The sequence below is a fragment of the Physeter macrocephalus genome, chromosome 19 (assembly GCF_002837175.3).
Source record: "Physeter macrocephalus isolate SW-GA chromosome 19, ASM283717v5, whole genome shotgun sequence".
Classification (NCBI taxonomy): domain Eukaryota; kingdom Metazoa; phylum Chordata; class Mammalia; order Artiodactyla; family Physeteridae; genus Physeter; species Physeter macrocephalus.
In genome coordinates, this window is record NC_041232.1 from 87,534,210 (window position 1) to 87,552,512 (window position 18,303).

Below are 18,303 nucleotides of genomic sequence, written 5' to 3' on the forward strand. Positions count from 1 at the left end.
GAGCGGGGCCGGCGCGCCGAGAGCCGCCGCGGACGAGTGGAGGCGGCCGGCCGGCCCTCCGCGCCCGGAGCGCAGGAGGCTCGGCGCCCGAGCAGCCCGGCGAGACAAAGGCGCCGGCCGGAGCCCTGCCCGCGGCCGCCCGCTCCGGGAGGGGCGCCGGGCGGCGGCGGGGGGGCGCGGCGCGGAGCGCGGGCGGCGGCGCAGACACTCTATAAAGGGGCGAGCCCGGCGCGCCGGCGGAGAGGCGCCGCGCGGACGCCGCCAAAGTTTGCTCCCTGCGGCCGGGGCCAGGCGGCCGCCGCGGCCCGCGCCGCTCCCGGCCCGCCGGGCCGCACCGGGCGCCGAGGAGCGCGGAGCCCGCGATGTGAGGCGGCGCCGGCCGCGCGCCCGGGTCCCGCAGGCGCCGGCCCCTCCTCGCCGCGCGGCCGCTAATTGCGAGCGCGGCCTCATTTGCATAGGCCGCCCGAGTCCGCTGGAGGCCGGCCAATCGGCGCGGCCCTCCGCTAATGGCCATGCATTATTCACCAGCCTAATTGCTCAGCCCCATGCGCGGCCCGCGCAGCCGCCGCCGCCGCCGCCCGCGCCCCGCGCCCCGCGCCCGCCCGGCCGCCCCGCGCCGTCCCCGCTGGCCGCCCCGCTGATGCCGCTTCCCCGCGCGGGGCCCGCGCGCCGCTAGCAGCATGTCTCGGCGCAAGCAGGCCAAGCCCCAGCACCTCAAGTCGGACGAGGAGCTGCCGCCGCCGGACGGGGCTCCCGAGCACGGTGAGGGCCCGCGGACCGCGGCGGTGCCCGGGGGCCTGGGGGGAGCGCGGGCGGAGGGCGCCGCGCACCGGGGAGGTTCCCCGGCTCCCGAGAGCCAGTGTCTGCGCGCGGCGCTCAGCCCGGGCGGGCCTGCCCGGGGACCCGGTCCTCCACCGGAGCGCGCGGCGCGGGAGTGCGGGAGAAGTAAACTTGGCTCGGCCGCCCGGACTTGAGCTGCGCACGGAGGCGCCACGGCTCGGGGGCCGCTCGGAGTCCGCGCTGCCCGGCGGAGGCCGGCGGGCCGAGCCGGGCGCTGGCGGGAGGGGCCGCGCCGCCACCTCCACGCCGCCCCTCGGGCTCCCCGCGCCCGGACGCTGGGGCCGGCCTCGGCGATCGCGGCGTCCCCCGGGCGGGCGCGGCGGCGGGGACGCGTCCCGGGCTCACCCACCACCGGACGCGGGCCGGGGAGGCCGCTGCCCGGACAGCTTTGTTAGGCGCCCGGCGCCCTGGCCGGTGCGCACCCGGAGCGGGTCCGCCGCCCTGACCCCGGCTGGCCGGCGGCCGCCCCGTGTGCCCGAGGGCCGCGGAGCCCGCGAGGTCCGGGCGAGCCGACAAACCAGTGATCCCATTCCGAGGAGAGTAGGAAGTCGGCGTCGCCTGGCCTTTCCTAATGGCCGCCTTGGGAATTAACCCCGGGGTGAGCTGCGCCGCGGCGCGGGGGGGTGGTCCTTGCACGCGGTAGGACCCCGGCACGTTTCTGGTGCCTCTCGGTTCTCTGGGGCCTCTTCCTGTTCTTTTGGAGGCGCCGCGGGCAACTCTGCAGCCAGCTGGCGGGTAGGAACTTCCTGCCCATCCAGGAGGGAAGGTAGGAGCCGCGAAAGTTAGCGCCCGGCGAGGAGCCGGCTGGCCGTGGCCGCGCCCCGGCCCGGGAAGTTAGGGCCCCGGCCGCTCCGGCCCCCCGCTGCCCGCGGGTCCCCAGGGGCGGGAGGGGCGACCGCGGCGCGATCGCGGGACGCAGGGCGACCCTCCACTGCCCCGGAGCCCGGGCATCGAGTAGTTTGTTCCCTACAAAATAGGCCGGCCAACTTTTTGGATTAGCCTATTATAAGTGGTTTAGAGCAGATACGCGTCTTTTCGCTTTGAGAATTAGGCTGCAGAAAATAAAAGGAGTTGAAGAGTTTAGCGTGCGGTGTCGTAAAGTTTGCAAAAGCCGGTAGCGTCCGCATCGGCATGGAGAACGGGAGTAAAGACTTCTTACGCGGCTGGCAATTCAGGAATTAAACAAAATTTGAGAACTCGTGAGGGTCTTTTTGTCGCAGCGGAGGTAAGGGAGTCTTATCTGTGTCGCCTGGTCACCCAAGATTAGAACGGGAGATATGCTAAAAAGAAACGCTTGCATATGGTGGGTAGATTAAGGACAAAGAATCTTTTTGTCATGGAAATGGATTTTTTTTTGTTTTGTTTACTTCATCACATAGAATTTCTCACACTTGGTTTGTTTTCTATTGCCCTCAATGACTACATGATCAAATGAATGGATTTATTTCTGCCGAATGAGAAAGACAGTCTTTCCTTCAAAAGAACTACATTGCATCCCAGTGAGGAATTTTAAAGCTTTATTATTGTGGCTCCTGAATAGCTTAAAATCGGCTTTCACAGCCGCCCCAAAATGCAACAATGTAAATACTTCTCAGCTTTGTCGGGTCGTTATCAAAATGTGCAATGTCTCCTTTTATTAAAGCATATTTTAATTAATAGAGTAAAACCCCTTGTATTTAACAATTAACAAGCTGAGACACTGCTATTCATTTTTAATTTCACTTCAGAAATGAGAGCGTGGTGAACCTCCTAGTGTAAGCGTGTGGAGGGGTCCAGAGCCCTTATTTGAAAACCTAAGATGGAGTAAATTATTCACAAGTTCTCTTTTGAATTCCCCTTGTTGTTACTGAATTTATTTAGGGGTGAAACATATTCAGGTTTTTTTTTTTTTTTACCCACCGTGGGATTAAAGTTTCTGTCAGGCTGTGTTTTTCACAATCATTCAGAGTTGTAATCAAGATATTGCCACAGTTCCTGATCATATTTTGCAACAGGCCAAAAAGAGCCTGTCTGGGGCTGAGCCTTAGTCAAGTAGTGTGTTCCCTCGATTGTTCGGGCAAACTGTTTAAAAAATAGTTCTTTCTGATTTAATTATTCTGAAGCTGATTGTTCATGGAGCATAAAAGATAGTCTGTTCTCTCTTCACTTAAGGCATGTTCACGTATATACTGCTCTGTTGTACTGATCGTCATCGGGACGAGAACTAAGTAAAATATTTTTTTTAAAGATAAATGGTTGTGAAAACTAAATTACTCCAACGTGAATCAGATATTCTCAAAATTATATTTTGTTAAATGCAGTGGAAATAAACAGACTATGCATGAAGTTATAAGTGAGCTAAGTTAGTTTACAGTGTTTTAGAAACGAGGTAAATAATTCCTTTGTATTACTTTGGATGTTACATGTTAATTAAAGCAGGAGATGCCCGCAATAAAATTGAAGGTTCTTGATAATGATATGAAACACAAATACTCTATGCAAAATTTTTAGTATAATATGGGGGGAGGCAGTCACATTAATTTACAGTAAAAGACTTTATTTCTTAAAACAAAAAAGAAATATGACTATTATCTTTCAGGCTTTGGTTTTTAGGCAAGCAGTGAAAAGATAGCTGTCCAAAAATGCTTCAGTGCTCTCCAAACCTTATTGCAGGAATGAAATATGATGACATATGTAGACTGAGAAAAAGTGATAAAAGATTTACGGTAAAGTTCTAAAGTTATCCTGTTGTAAAAATGTGTTTTAAGGATGACTGGGACTAAACTTACATTCCCACTAGGTACTATCTTTTAAAATTGCAAATTGTTTCATTCCTGTTTCTGAAAATTTAGAAATAAATGGGATGCAGCTTTAGGGTTCAGTTAATTAAATGTATGCCACAATAATGAAATCTTTTGAGCCAGCTGAATATTTTTGTTCTAAGAAAAATTAATTAAAACTTCTAATGACGGAACAGCACTTACACTCCTACTAAGAGCTTTAAAAGGTGTATTGTTGCTCTCCTTCAGTGGATAAAATACAGCTTAGGAAAGAAACATTTTACTGTCGTTAGAAGGAAAATATGTATTTAAGGAGAAACAAAGGGATATTATAATTTAAAGCAGTTTTTTGCCATCCTGTATTTTGTTTGGTTTTATTTTCTGCCAACTCACAGTTACGTGGCCATCTGAAAAATCCTTTTAAATGATCCTGTGATTTAAGACTTTACCAGTGGTGTTCATAGACCGTGTTTGAATTAAGGGGAAGAAGGCCCCCAGCCCTGGGTGAAGAGATCTTTTCTCTTTTATCTGTCCGTGCATGGTTTGCCTTCAGAGCTCTGGGCACGCACTCACACACTTACAATCCAGCATTCCAAAAGGAAACAATACAGAAGCCACTTTCTGACATCCCTAGGCAGACTGTTTTCTCTGAAACATGAAAGGTAAGGAGTAAGTTAAGCAGGGAGGGAAAGGAAAAGAAGAATTTGCGAACGTTTATTTTTTAAATGACATTTAAAATCCCAACCTATTTAAAAATGCATAATTTGGTAGCCAATAAAAAGCATGCCAATTAATTCTCACCTTACAGAGAAAGAGCTGATTATGTTACAGTTAAGGGATTTTCTTTTTTTTAGGCACATTTAAACTTCCACAGTCTACTCATAATGCAATATTTTTTGATCTGTTTAGAGCCAGAAAATGAAGAAGGTATGGGCCAACAGCAGGAATTACTTACCAAGCTGATTATTTTTTGTATACAAGATGATGGCAAAAGCAGGCCAAAGTGGGTCAGATTTCATTTTCAAGTACAATCTCTAAGAGGCTTTGCCATTCACCCCAAGATAGCTCCAAGAACATTTTCTTTTGGGGGGAATTCGGCAAAGGTACAACCAAGGTTTCCGTTCTGTGTACTGAACACCAGTTAGAATTTAGCATTCTTAAACGTGAGTATTTTATTTACATGAAATAAAAACCTTCTTAACTGCCAACGAGGTCATGCCCCATCCTTCAATGCTGCAAATAGTTTGAAGAAGGATAATTTTTACATAATACTTATAATAGGAAGAGGTGTTGTTGGTTTGTTAGTTTTCATTTTCCTTCATGATTTCTTGACCAGTTGCTAGGATACGAACAGCATATCTTAGTCTTGTGAAGATGAGGGCTAATTCTACCACTGGTGGGACAGGTTTGTAATTACAGCATACGTGAAGTTGCCACACACTTCATATAAAATCAGGCATAAATAAAGTCTATGTAAAAATTGAATGTTTTCCTATTACCTTACATAAACTTTTATATTTGAAAAAAAGAGCCCTGTCCTTGGATTTTTCTCTTGTTAAGTTGAACACCTTTATGGTCTAAACTGCAGTTAACTGTGTGATTCCCCAGCAAATAAGGCAAGTCATATCACAGAAAGTGTGAGATAGTAATTGAAATAATAAAATAGTGTAATGGGCTCTATGTATGTTAGAGATTAGGATTTGATCTGTTTGTTAAAGGCAAGAGTTCTCCGGGCTGAACCATCGTCCACCAAAGAGACCTGAGGCTGCCAGGGTGGCGTCCAACTCCGTGGTGCCCTCCGTGGGCCTGTCTTTTCCGGGCATCCCAGATTCGTTATGCTTAACATCGGGGACCCCTCGCCTCCTAATTCCCGGGAAGCCTTGGGGCCCACACGGCGTCCAGCCTTGGTGGCCTGGGGTCTGTGAGCAGGAGGGCTTGCAGAGGGCTGGCAGCTTCCGACCCATCTCCGCGAAGGTGGGTGGTTCAGGGTGCTGCTGCGACAGACCTGCTGATTTAACCTTTGCCTGCTTTGCCCTGCCAGGGGTGGCCACTAGATGTCAAGCTCTAACACAGTGAGTGCGTCTGTGCTGCTGACCTTGGCAACGGGACTCACCAGTGTTCTGTTAAGTGTTAACACTGGCTCTGAGCGCGGACCGGGGACCCACGAGTTTGCTCTGCTCTGCTCGGTTTATCAAATGCCCGTCTAGTTCAGCACAAGTGTTTATAGCGCTCAAAGAGGGAGAGAGAACCGTTTCCTTTTGTGTGGCTGTTACATCTTGAACTGTTTAATTAACCCTGCAGGTGCCATGGTACTTGGTCTTAATTCGCCAGCATTCTTGGTCCTCTTTTCCAGAGTGCCCTCTTCACAGCACCGTTTGGTAATTGACTTAGGGCTCTGCACATGCAGAGCCACTAGCGTCAAGCCCCCAGGGCAGGGCTTTTCCTGGATGATTTTTTGCATGTGTGTAAACTTCGCCCGTAGAAGTGGAACAGCGCGGTGAGGTGATGACAAATCATGGAGACGATTTAATGACCTAAAACCCTCCCGAGTGCAAAGCAGTCCGATGGTTACCGGGGATCGGCGCCTTGTTCCCGGACACCGTGTATTTCCGGCTGCTCTGGGGCTGTTTAGACCCAGGTGTTTATACGTCTAAGTGGCTTTGCTTATTTATGTATTTCTATGCACAGTGGATTTGAAAAGTGACGTGTCGAGGCCCGTAGGCACTTCCGCCGAGGCGTGTCGTGGAGCAGCACGTTTAATTTCACGTGTGCGTTTAAGCCTCCGCCTCTGAACCGAAAGTGACCCTGCACAGACCTCGTTTTTCCCCCCTCCCCGAGCCTGGATGGAAATTGTTTGCATTTGCCGCCGTATTCCAGGTTTGGGTGTTCTCGGTGAGGCACAGTGATATCCGTGTATTCATCGTAAGCGAGATTACAGCGTAACATGTGAGTGAAAGAACTATTGTGCAACCTTGAAGTGTAACAAACATCTTATTATTTGATGCAGCAGATAGTTAAAACAAGTGAACGTTGTGGCCGCTTTCCATCTGCGTGTGTCCATAAAGGAAACAGTGTTTCCCCTCCCTGGTGCTTCACCCCACAGATGAAAAACCGCAAATGTTTTAAACAGAAGACATTTGGCGCCTGTGCCACAGGTGGTCCTCACTTAACAAATTTGAGGCGTGGGCCGCCGAGTCGGCGGAAGCGGCCTGCGGGTCAGGGCGGCTTGGGCGAAGCACGAGCGCCCTCCGCTGTTCCGCTCCGAGCTCACACGCTTGGAGGTCTAGGAAAAGGACAAAATTTTTCTGTTGCGTCTGGAATGTCTTCTACATTGTTAAACACAGTAGGGGTCTCTATTTGTCTCCTCCTGTTTCACAGCTTGGGCTCAGTATGTGATAATTCATCTTTCTTTATGGGATTCAAAGCTATCATAAGGAGTTAAAAAGAATTAATTTGCAAGAAAGTAGTGTCTCCTAACAATTTGGGAAAACTTGAAAAATGCTTCCTAGATTTTTAAGGGGTGGAAAAGGCACAGGAGAAAGTACGGTTTCCTTTCCTCGAGACCCACGTGGCATTTTCAAGTTACTGATTAAAGTGGAGAAGTTAACATTCCTTTTCCTGTAAGGAACAACGTTTGCTTCTCTTTTCGTTAATTGTAAGGGATTTAAAATGCGTAGCGAAAGTGTGGCAGAATAAAGGTGAGAGTTTGAGCTTGATCAGCAAAATTATCAAACACCTCTTTGCTACTCTTTGTAATTCGGTTACTTATTTACAGGGCACTGCCTCCTGGAAGGAGAGAATAAGAAAGCCTTGCTGAGAACTGCAGTTTGAATTTTTTAAGGAAAGCATCTTGTCTCAAATATTCTTATCTATGTTACAGGGGTGCTTTTAACTCGTGGCTTTAAAAGATCATCGTGAGTGTAAACATTCTGCCCATCTTCTGCCACGTTGTTTTTATTTGGAAGGCCACATACGCTTTTGCAGGCAGTGAAGACGTGATCCTTGTATAACATGATCCTTGTGTATTGTATAGCAGACCAGGAATCGGAGCTGAGAGAGAAATGGGAAGGGGATCCTTTCACACCCAGAGTTATCCTAAGAATAGGGACATTTTTGCTAAACGTTCTCTGCATTTTTTATCAGTGAGAAGGAAAAAAAAACACGTCATTGTAAGACTACTGTTGGAGCTGTTTTTTGCTTGGAGGCCTCTCTGAAAGGCGATGGCACCCTTTCCCCCTCCTGCAGCCCCCCGAGAGGCGGCACGCTTGCTCAAGAACGTTTGAACGGTGAGGCTTAGAAACCCTGGAAATCTCAGGTATAAATAGCAAGTGTGGGGATAGCTGTAGAAACTAATTGCACATTTCCTCTCCACCTGAAATAGCTTCCTCTTTTAGCCTCCGTGCTTTTCGCTCCTGACTGCATTCAGGAAGACAGACTCGGCGTTGCGTACAGACACCCGGCTCACAGCCATGGCTGGTACATCCTCGGTGTTAGCAAAGCAGAGAGTTCTTTCCAATACATCTTCTTCCTCGCATTGGCAGCCAGCGAATACAGCAAACCTGCGTGGCAGTTTCAGAAAGTAACCTCAACCAAATATTACTGTTAACCAAGAAGGGAAGACTCTTGGTTGAGTTCTGTTACTGGGTGCATTGGTTGGCGTTTTTCTTCACTAGTTCTAAGAGAACCCTGGTGCACTGTTAAGCCCCTGCCTATTTACAGTTTGAAGTCTCTTAGTCATTGACCAGCCAGTATGCAAAAAGTAAATTATTTCGACATTAATGATAATGTTAACAGTGCTTGTTTTTCAGTTCCCCCTTTAAGGAAGAAAGAATTTTCCCATTGCATTGAAAATAAATTTCTCAAACCTTGTACTGTTGTTACAGTGGCTCATTGACGTGGTTTTACCTTGAAACAAAAATTTTAAAGCCATGTCAATAAATGGATATAATAACTTCTATTTTTAGAACGCAAAAGCCAGTTACAAATGTAAATTTAATTGAAAGGTAGTTGGATACATTTGAATGCGACATATTACTGGCTTAAAACAATGGCAGGATTAAGGGCTTTAGAAGTTGCATGATAAAATTTGGAGCTGCTGTCAGATCTCTCCTATATGGGTTTTCTAGTTATATCGAAAGCATTTTTTTAAAGATAAATACTTCCAGATGAGCACATCTACACTGTAACATGATGCACGTAATCACTAACGAGACATCGAAGCAAGTTATAACAACTTATTTTGCATCTCGCTCTCCTGAAAGTGGCAGAAGGCCGCTGCTTTCACTCTGGACTCAACTGCAGTCTTGCTGCTTCTAAAGAGCTGTGTCCCTAGTGAAACAGGCCCGTTTTGGTTCTCCCCTACCAACCAATTCAGTTGAAGTGCTTGTTGTTGTTTGAAAACATTCTTAAAATATGCACCCAAAATTTCAATTGCACACATGACGTCTTAGAGGCTTTTCATTTGCATTCATTGTATTCAAGACTGTCTTGTGAAATTTGTGCTTCTCTGTAACTTTTATGGAATGCTAGTGCTACTGAGATTTTGATAGTGAAACAAGTGGAAATAACAATTGAAGTGATCATGTTATGGTACTTCATACAGACCCCAGTAAGGAAAATTACAGGTGGTGATTCTAAATTATTTGCCCCCAATAAAAAAATCTGAATCGTATTGAAGAATTTTTTTCCTTCGCTAATTGTAGTTTTTAAAATATGTTTTAGTTAAAAGGCAAATTTATTATGAAACTTGGGTTATAAAATCCAACAATTATTTGTTTTGTCAGGTTCATTCACATAATGAACTAACAGGTCCAAAATGCCATTTTCACCCAATCTCCTCCCTTCAATTTTGCTTTCCTTCTTCAATCTTAGAGGAATACAGCGGAAGCTTAGTTTACCTTGACAAGAATATCTTCACTGTGTTTAGGTAATTATCAATTTGCATTAAACAAAATGGCTTACTATTTGGTAAATAGTACTTAACTATTATTCTATGCACAGTTTCTACAACTGAGAAATAATTGTAATTTTGCTAACCTGCCAATGGGAGAAGAAGGAAATTACCTTCCCAACTTCCATGAGTTTGGAGGTGAACCCAAAATACTTAACACATGGAAAGAAGCAATAGAAATGTAAAAATTTATCTTTAAAGTAAATAGAGATTTCTTCGGGTTGCTTAAGACCTGTGAGAAAAGTACAGTGTAAAATAAAAGTCCTGTTTCTCTATTTCACATGCCATGGTTGTTACAAAGAAAATCTGGGAAATGTTCATTTGTAAAGATATAATTTATTTATAATTACTTAATTCTTCGAATAGTCAACGCACTTCAAATGATCCAGAAATCAGCCTAATTTTTAAGCATTTTCTCAGTGAATTGTCCCTAGCACATATTCCATATGAAAAAGAAAAGTATTCTTTTATAGTACAGGGAACTATATTCAGTATCTTGTAATAATCTATAATGGAAAAGGATCTGAAAAAGAATATATATATAAAACATAAATATATATATATATATATAAATTAATTGAATCACTGTGCTATACACCTGAAACTAACACAACATTGTAAATCAACTGTACTTCAATAATAATTTTTTAGAAAAAGAAAAGGTATTCTTTGGACAAAATATACACTGTGTGTAAAATTTTAAATGTATGTACCATGTGAATGCTTTTGTATACCATGTAAGTTATACACTTTTCTTCTCTAAGGAATAAATGTAAAAAACATTTCAAGAAATTAGCAATATTTAATTTCTTGGTGTTTTTCTTTTCAAAAAGTATTAAAATTAAAAATCTCTATGAAGACTACAGCAGGCCTTCTATATCATAGCTTTAAAGTGTTAAGTGTTCAGTTATAATTAATCATTACACTAGTTATGATGTACTGTAACACGGCTTCCAACTTGATTGCTTGGTGCAGATGAACTTTTTTTTAACGGCCACTTTTTTTTAATGGCCACTTTTAATATGTGGGTCTACAGGAGAACATTCCACTATCGTAAGGAAATTTAAAAGTAGAGATTCTTTGCATTGTGTGATAATTTTTAAACCACATAACTAAAGTTTGAGATAGCCCCTGTTTTCTTATCAGTCATTAAGAAATTATTTACCTGAAGAGTTGAGGGTTTTTTCCTGCCCTGTTCCATAACCTTTGCAGGTTTCAGATGAGTTTTTGCATATGTTAAAGTTAAGTACTCCGAGTATGAGTATTTATTTTGTTACCGTTCCTATCTGCAGTATAGATCAGCTGTGTCTTTGCTTCCAGCTACACTCAACCTCATTATAGACACCTATTACATTCCTCCCTCATACAGTAATGAGACTTCTTGCAGTCTGATCTTCAGCACCGAATTTAGTTTAAAAGTCTAGCAGGTCTTTATGGGCGGCAAGCTCTAACTTCTTTTCCCCTTCAAATGGTGGAGCCAGTTAAGAAAATGCTAATTGAACACTGCTAATAATTTTTTAAAGGCACGTATAAATTACCTGGAAATAGCAGCCTCATGGAGAGCAGCCGACTAGCCTCCAAGAATAGTTTTATTTTCTTTTCCAGTAGAGGGACTACATATTCTTACAGGACATTTTTTTACAAATCAGATTTCTCTACTGAGATAAGTGCCGAATCCTTCTCCTTAAAACTCTAAAAGAGAAAACCTGGAGCCTTCTTAGCAAATCCATTTGTCGATGTTTCAATAGCAAACGATTTCCGGGGACGCAAACCTGAGGAGGTGTGGCTCTCACACTCAACTATGCACGACAACAAAGGGCCGATTTGCAGCTGTCATTTGTCTCCGTTCAAGCTGATTTGTTGCTGTCACTCCATCCACAAGTTGACAAAAAGCAGTTGCAAGGCAGCGCTACCCAGGCCGGCATGTGGAGCCTGAGGAATCGTTGGACGCTGCCTGTCACCCCAACGTCCCAAAAAAATAGGAGCTGGGAATGTCATCGGAGGTTGATTTCTTGTTCCTGTATAGCTATTTATTTGATCAGGTGTGAATGAGAATTGTTCATTAAACACGGCTGTTATTCGGCAGAAGAGGGTATAGGAGTCAGGAAGTCACTGCCTACAACAGTAATTAAACATGTGTAACCAATTAGAGGGTTTCCACTATGGCGCAAGCATGTAATTTGCTAAGTCTTTCCCTGAGAATAGATGAAAATAGGTACAAAAAGTGTGTCTGACTACAACATTCTCACGTTAAACATGTCAGCATAAATGAACTTTAAATATATAATTTCTAGTTTGTTAACAATCTGCAGAACACGATCGGCCAGTGACAATAACATGTAATTTTGGTTCATTTAGCCAAGAAATATTGCATCTGACAGAACCAATCAATTGTATTAAACATGATGAATTTTAGGCCCAGACTATATTGATGGTATTCATTTGGCAAGTCCTGAGATGTAGAAATGGACCCTATCTGGAGGAAAGTACGACGGCCGAAAAGATACAGGATTGATCTGTTGCTGGAACTACAAGTTGGGGAGATTGTTTTTCTGAGCCGAGATGTAAGAAGTGCTTATATATTCTTTGTTATATTTACAAATGAAAGTATTTAGCTGAAATTTCCTCCATGAAATAAATGCCCATTGATTGGAAAGGTGCTGTAGAATTACGTTAAATCTCTAATGTCTCGGCGCGGCATAAAGATAATAAATCTGCGTGGTCCAAGCCCAGGAGAGTGCAGTGGCCGGCTCCCCTGTCAGGTGCTGACGTGAGTTTGAAAGGTTACAGGTTAGTTTAGCAATGTTAAGTGAACTGGCAAAGGCATCTCTAATTTTGCTGGAAATGAGGAAGCCCCGATGGTCGGGGGAGTCCTAATGAGCCCATCGAAAGCTGGCTTTGTACCCAGCAGACAGGGTGGTTGCAGATTGTATGAAAATATTGGAAATCAATGGCTTCTATGGAATTTCATTAAGAAGCGGTATCCACAATTGATAGAGCCTCATAATTTGATGGATTGTGCTAAGAAAATGATTAGCTGGCTAGAAAGAGTCATAGAATACGCGTGCCGGGACGTCAGAAATGTTGAAGTGGGGTAATTTGTACAGAATAAAAAATATTGATTTTACTTATGTGCAAAATTTTGAGACGGAGGGCGGGCTGTCTCGCAAGGCCCTGGCTGATGTAACGTCTTGCTTTTCCAGCGGCCCCCGGGGAGGGCGCCGAGGACGGGGACAGCGGGAACGAGAGCCGGAGCGGAAGCGAGGAGACGCACGTCTGTGACAAGTGCTGCGCCGAGTTCTTCAAGTGGACGGACCTCCTGGAGCACAAGAAGGCCTGCACCAAGAACCCCCTGGTGCTGATCGTCAGCGAAGATGAGCCGGCCCCGCCCTCCGAGGAGTTTCCAGAACCTTCTCCGGCCAGCTCTCCCAGCGAGCACACGGAGAGCGAGGCTGCCGAGGAGACGGCCCCCCCAGAGGGCGGGGAGGTGAGGGCCCCCGAGAAGGAGGACGAGCCCATGGAAGTGGGCCCCTCCGTGGACAAGAGCTTCCAGAGCCCGGGCCCCACGCACGCAGGGAAGCCGCCTCTACCTCAGGTCCCCGAACCGGCCCCCGTGGCCGCCTACAGCATGCCAAACACCAACGTGACGCTGGAGGCCCTCCTGAGCACCAAGGTGGCCGTGGCACAGTTCTCCCAGAACACGAGGGCTGCAGGAGCGGTGGGATCCAGCGGCGGGGTGGCGGCCGTGGCCATCCCCGTGATCCTGGAGCAGCTCATGGCCCTGCAGCAACAGCAGATCCACCAGCTGCAGCTCATCGAGCAGATCCGCAGCCAGGTGGCCCTGATGAACCACCAGCCGCCGAGGCCGCCGCTGAACCCCAGGGCGGCCGCGGGGGCCCAGAGCGCCCCGGTGCCCACCTCCGGCCAGCTCCCGGGGCTGGCCGCGCACTCGGCCCTGCAGCTCTCAGCCGGGGCCGCCCCCGTCCCCGCGGCACCCGGCCCTGCCACCCAGCCGGCCGCCTACGAGGGCCCCCAACACCTGGCCCAGACGGCGTCCGGAGCCAGCACCCCGCACGTCCCGGGCGGGGGCCCCTCCGGCCCCGAGCCCGGCGCCCCGGCGTCCTCCGGCACGGCCCCGGCCTCCACTGCCCCGGCCCCGGCGGCCGGCGCCTCCGGCGGCCCCTGCCGGCCGCAGAACGCTTCCACGCCCCCCGCCCTGGGGCCCGGGCCCCTCCTCAGCTCGGCGCCCAGCCTGCCAAGCCCACTTCTACCTCAGACCTCCGCCAGCAGTGTCATCTTCCCCAACCCGCTGGTCAGCATCGCAGCCACGGCCAGCGCGCTGGACCCCCTGTCGGCCCTCATGAAGCACCGCAAGGGCAAGCCCCCCAACGTGTCGGTGTTCGAGCCCAAGGCCAACGCCGAGGACCCCTTCTTCAAGCACAAGTGCAGGTTCTGTGCCAAGGTGTTTGGGAGCGACAGCGCCCTGCAGATCCACCTGCGCTCCCACACGGGCGAGCGGCCCTTCAAGTGCAACATCTGCGGCAACCGCTTCTCCACCAAGGGCAACCTGAAGGTCCACTTCCAGAGGCACAAGGAGAAGTACCCCCACATCCAGATGAACCCCTACCCGGTCCCCGAGTACCTGGACAGCGTGCCCACCTGCTCCGGGATCCCCTACGGGATGTCGCTGCCCCCGGAGAAGCCGGCCTCCACCTGGCTGGACAGCAAGCCCGTGCTGCCCGCGGGGCCCACGTCGGTCGGGCTGCAGCTCCCGCCGACCCTCCCCGGCGTCAGCCTCGGCAGCTACGCCGACTCCCCCAGCCTCACCCCCGCCAGCCGCTCCCCGCAGCGGCCCTCCCCGGCGTCCAGCGAGTGCCCCTCTCTGTCCCCGGGCCTGACCGGCGCCGAGGCGGTGACCGCCGAGTCCCCGCAGCCGGCACCCGGCGGGTCTTCCCTGCCCAAGACCGAGCCCGTGAGCCTGCCTTGCACAAACGCCAGGGCGGGGGACGTCCCCGCCACCGGGCACGTGTCTGCCGCGTCCGCCCTCACGGACAGCAGCCTGTCCCCCGGCCTCTGCAGCCCGGTCCTCCCGGCCGGCGCCGAGCAGTTCAAGGCCAGGTTTCCCTTCGGAGGGCTGCTGGACTCTATGCAAACGTCCGAAACCTCCAAGCTGCAGCAGCTGGTGGAGAACATCGACAAGAAGGTGACGGACCCCAACCAGTGCGCCGTCTGCCACCGCGTGCTGAGCTGCCAGAGCGCCCTGAAGATGCACTACAGGACGCACACGGGCGAGCGGCCCTTCAAGTGCAAGCTCTGCGGGCGCGCCTTCACCACCAAGGGCAACCTGAAGACGCACTTCGGGGTCCACCGCGCCAAGCCGCCCCTGCGCGTGCAGCACTCCTGCCCCATCTGCCAGAAGAAGTTCACCAACGCCGTGGTCCTGCAGCAGCACATCCGCATGCACATGGGGGGGCAGATCCCCAACACGCCGCTGCCCGAGGGCTTCCGGGACGCCATGGACGCCGAGCTGCCCTACGACGAGAAGGCCACGGATGCCCTGAGCGGCTACGACGACGACATGGACGAGAACTCCCTGGAGGAGGACGCCGAGCTGAAGGACACGGCTGGCGACCCATCCCAGCCGCTGCTGGCCTTCTCAAGCTCCTGCCCGCCCTCCCCGCCGTCCGTCATCTCCAGCATCGCCGCCCTGGAGAACCAGATGAAGATGATGGACTCGGTCATGAGCTGCCCCCAGATGACCGCCCTCAAGCCCCTGGAGAACGGGTCCGGGGAGAGCGACCGTCTGAGCAACGACTCCTCGTCAGCTGTGGGCGACCTGGAGAGCCGGAGCGCGGGCAGCCCGGCCCTGTCCGAGTCGTCCTCCTCCTTGCAGGCCCTGTCGCCCGGGAACAGTAACAGCGAGAGCCTGCCTTCTAAGTCCCCGGGCCTCGGCGCCCAGGAGGAGCCGCCGGAGACGCCACTGAAGACGGAGAGGCAGGACAGCCCGCCCCCCGGGCCCGAGAACGGAGGGGCGCTGGACCTGACGGCCCCCCATCCCGGCCGGCCGGCCGGCAAGGAGGAGGCCCCCTGTAGCCTGCCGTTCCTGAGCCGAGACCGGGGTAAGTGTGCGAGCACCGCGTGTCGTGTCTGTGCGAAGCCTTTTGCTTGCAGGAGCGCGCTGGAGAGCCACCTCCGCAGGGACACCGAGGAGCGGCCGTTCGTCCGCGCGGCCTGCGGGCGCGGCTGCTCCACCCCGGGTAACTTAAAGCAGCACTTGCTGACCCACAGGTTGCGCGAGCCGCCTCCCCAGTTGCTTGACCCCAGCTTTACTCTAGGTCCCGGCCAGGGCACCCCGAGCCTGGGTCCCGGCTCCGCGCCCGCCACCATCAAAACGGAAGTGAACGGGCACAGCAAGGCCGGCCCGCTGGCCGAGGGCCCGCCGCTGCCGGCCCCCATCCAGGTGCCCGCCGGGCCCCCGACGGTGATGAGCCCCGGCCTCGCGCCCATGCTGGCCCCCCCACCGCGCCGGACGCCCAAGCAGCACAACTGCCAGTCGTGCGGGAAGACCTTCTCCTCGGCCAGCGCCCTGCAGATCCACGAGCGCACCCACACCGGGGAGAAGCCCTTCGGCTGCACCATCTGCGGGAGAGCGTTCACCACCAAGGGCAACCTCAAGGTGAGGGCCGCCCGGGAAGCCCCCGCGTCCACCTCCTGTGGTCCTGGCCAGGGGCGCGGCTGCTGCGGAGCCCCCGAGAGACAGCGCGGCGTGTGCCTGTGTGGCGTGTGGTGTGAGCGCGCTTGTGTGTTATGGGTGAGTCTGCGCCGTCCGTGTGCCTGCGTGTGCGCGTTGTCTGTGGTGCTCCCACGTGTCCGGTGGCAGCGAGGGGCTTGCCTTCCACGCGGGCCCCGCCTCCCCTCGAGGGGCCGGTGCAGCCCGCGTGGCTGCAGGGCGTCGGGGTGACGCACGCTGGCTGCCAGGGCAGGCCCGGGGCCGCCGCTGCCCGGAGTCCAGTGGGACGCTAATACCGAGAGAACCGGGCCTGGAGATGCTCGCAGGTGACGCGACTGATGCAAATCCCGCCCCGAGGCCGGGGGTCTGATCTGTGGTTTCGGCCACGTGGCCGCCACGCGGGCCCAGCGGGCATCTGGGAGAAGCTTCCCAGCCTGAGGGCCGGGGGAGGGGAGGACAGGACAGCGACGTCCCGTTCACGTCTGAGATACGGCCACACCGCCCGTTTTCCCCGGAGGTGTGGAGTGTGTGGCCGGGCCCCGAGGACCCATCCAGGGCCGTGCCCACACCCTCAGGGGAGCGTGCCGCTTTCCAGCCCGTGGCAGGCGCCTGCGAGGGTCTCAGTGACCCCTCGGGGACCTGGGGCCTCCACTTGCTGGTAGGATGAAAGCCGCCTGAGGGCTCTGCTGACCACAGGTGCCCAGACGTTCCCGCCGTGTCTGGGGGAAAACCAGGCACGGGCGCAGTGAAGCCAGGAGTCCTGAGTATAAGCCAACTTGGGGGGCGGGGCAGGAGCTTTGGGACCCTCCTGGTGGCCCGAGGGTCTGACGCCTCAGCGGGGAAATGATTCCATCAAGCTGTGAGCTGAAAGGAGCGTCCGTTCGCTCATCGGTCGGCTTGCTTGCTCTGTGTACTTGACAGAAGGAAATGTTGCAGGTTCAAATATAAGAAGCTCCGAAAAGCTCACCTAACAAGTTTGTGGTCCCAAACGAATGCTTAGGCTGGGGAAGAGGGGAAGGAAAGGAGCTGGAAGGAGTCCCTGTGACCCCAGGGCTGGCGCACTCACGCCGGGGTGTGTCTCGTGTCCCCCGCAGGTGCACATGGGCACCCACATGTGGAACAACGCCCCTGCCCGGCGCGGCCGCCGCCTGTCGGTGGAGAACCCCATGGCCCTGCTGGGCGGTGATGCCCTGAAGTTCTCCGAGATGTTCCAGAAGGATCTGGCCGCACGGGCCATGAACGTGGACCCCAGCTTTTGGAACCAGTACGCCGCAGCCATCACCAACGGGCTGGCCATGAAGAACAACGAGATCTCCGTCATCCAGAACGGAGGCCTCCCCCAGCTCCCAGTAAGTCTCGGGGGAAGCGCGCTCCCCTCCCTGGGCTCCCTGGCTGCCGGGCTGGACAAAGCGCGGCCTGGCAGCAGCCCGCCCATCGCGGGGCTGGACAAAGCCAAGTCGGACGCGGGAGCCGGCCGGCCGTTCTCGCGGTTCATTGAGGATAACAAGGAGATCGGGATAAACTAGCCGCGTCCCTGCCCTGTGGGTCCCCTTCCCCGTCCACCCAGAGCAGGAAAGACGTCACCAGGTGGCTGCCCGAGGTGGCCTCACCCGCTGCCCGGTGCACCTTTCGCGGTGAGCTTGACGGTCCTCGAGAACTCGGCAACCTTTGAAATAGATTTAAGTCAAAAGGAGACGTCCTCGGAGAGCCACCTTGGGACCAGAAGGGGCTCAGAGCACATCCATTCCGTCCCTCCAAAGCCCAGCAGTGCCCAGAGGGGGCTCCCCCACCCTATTCCAGGAAACTCGTTCAGTGGTTTTGTTCGAATTAGTTAGAAACTGGAACTCTGTCATTAGAACTCTTATCTCGAAGACGTGGTCTGGTGCTCTCGACGCTGTGTATCATGGCAGTACCTTCGTCTGTAGTATTTATGATGTTAAGATGATGCGGGTAACAGACAATACAGCCCAACGTTAACGGAAGCTTTTGTACTGCAGAATACATCTGGCTATGTGATTTTTGTT

General features: G+C 52.1%; 1 protein-coding gene across 1 annotated transcript; it reads left to right on the top strand.

The window, feature by feature from the left end:
• The first annotated feature begins 680 nt into the window (after positions 1-680).
• On the top strand, positions 681-17,805 carry SALL3 (spalt like transcription factor 3). The gene is made up of 3 exons (XM_024133975.1): positions 681-762; positions 12,753-16,225; positions 17,374-17,805. Exons 1-3 carry the CDS (start codon positions 681-683, stop codon positions 17,803-17,805), a joined length of 3,987 nt encoding a protein of 1,328 aa, XP_023989743.1.
• The last annotated feature ends 498 nt before the right edge of the window (positions 17,806-18,303 follow it).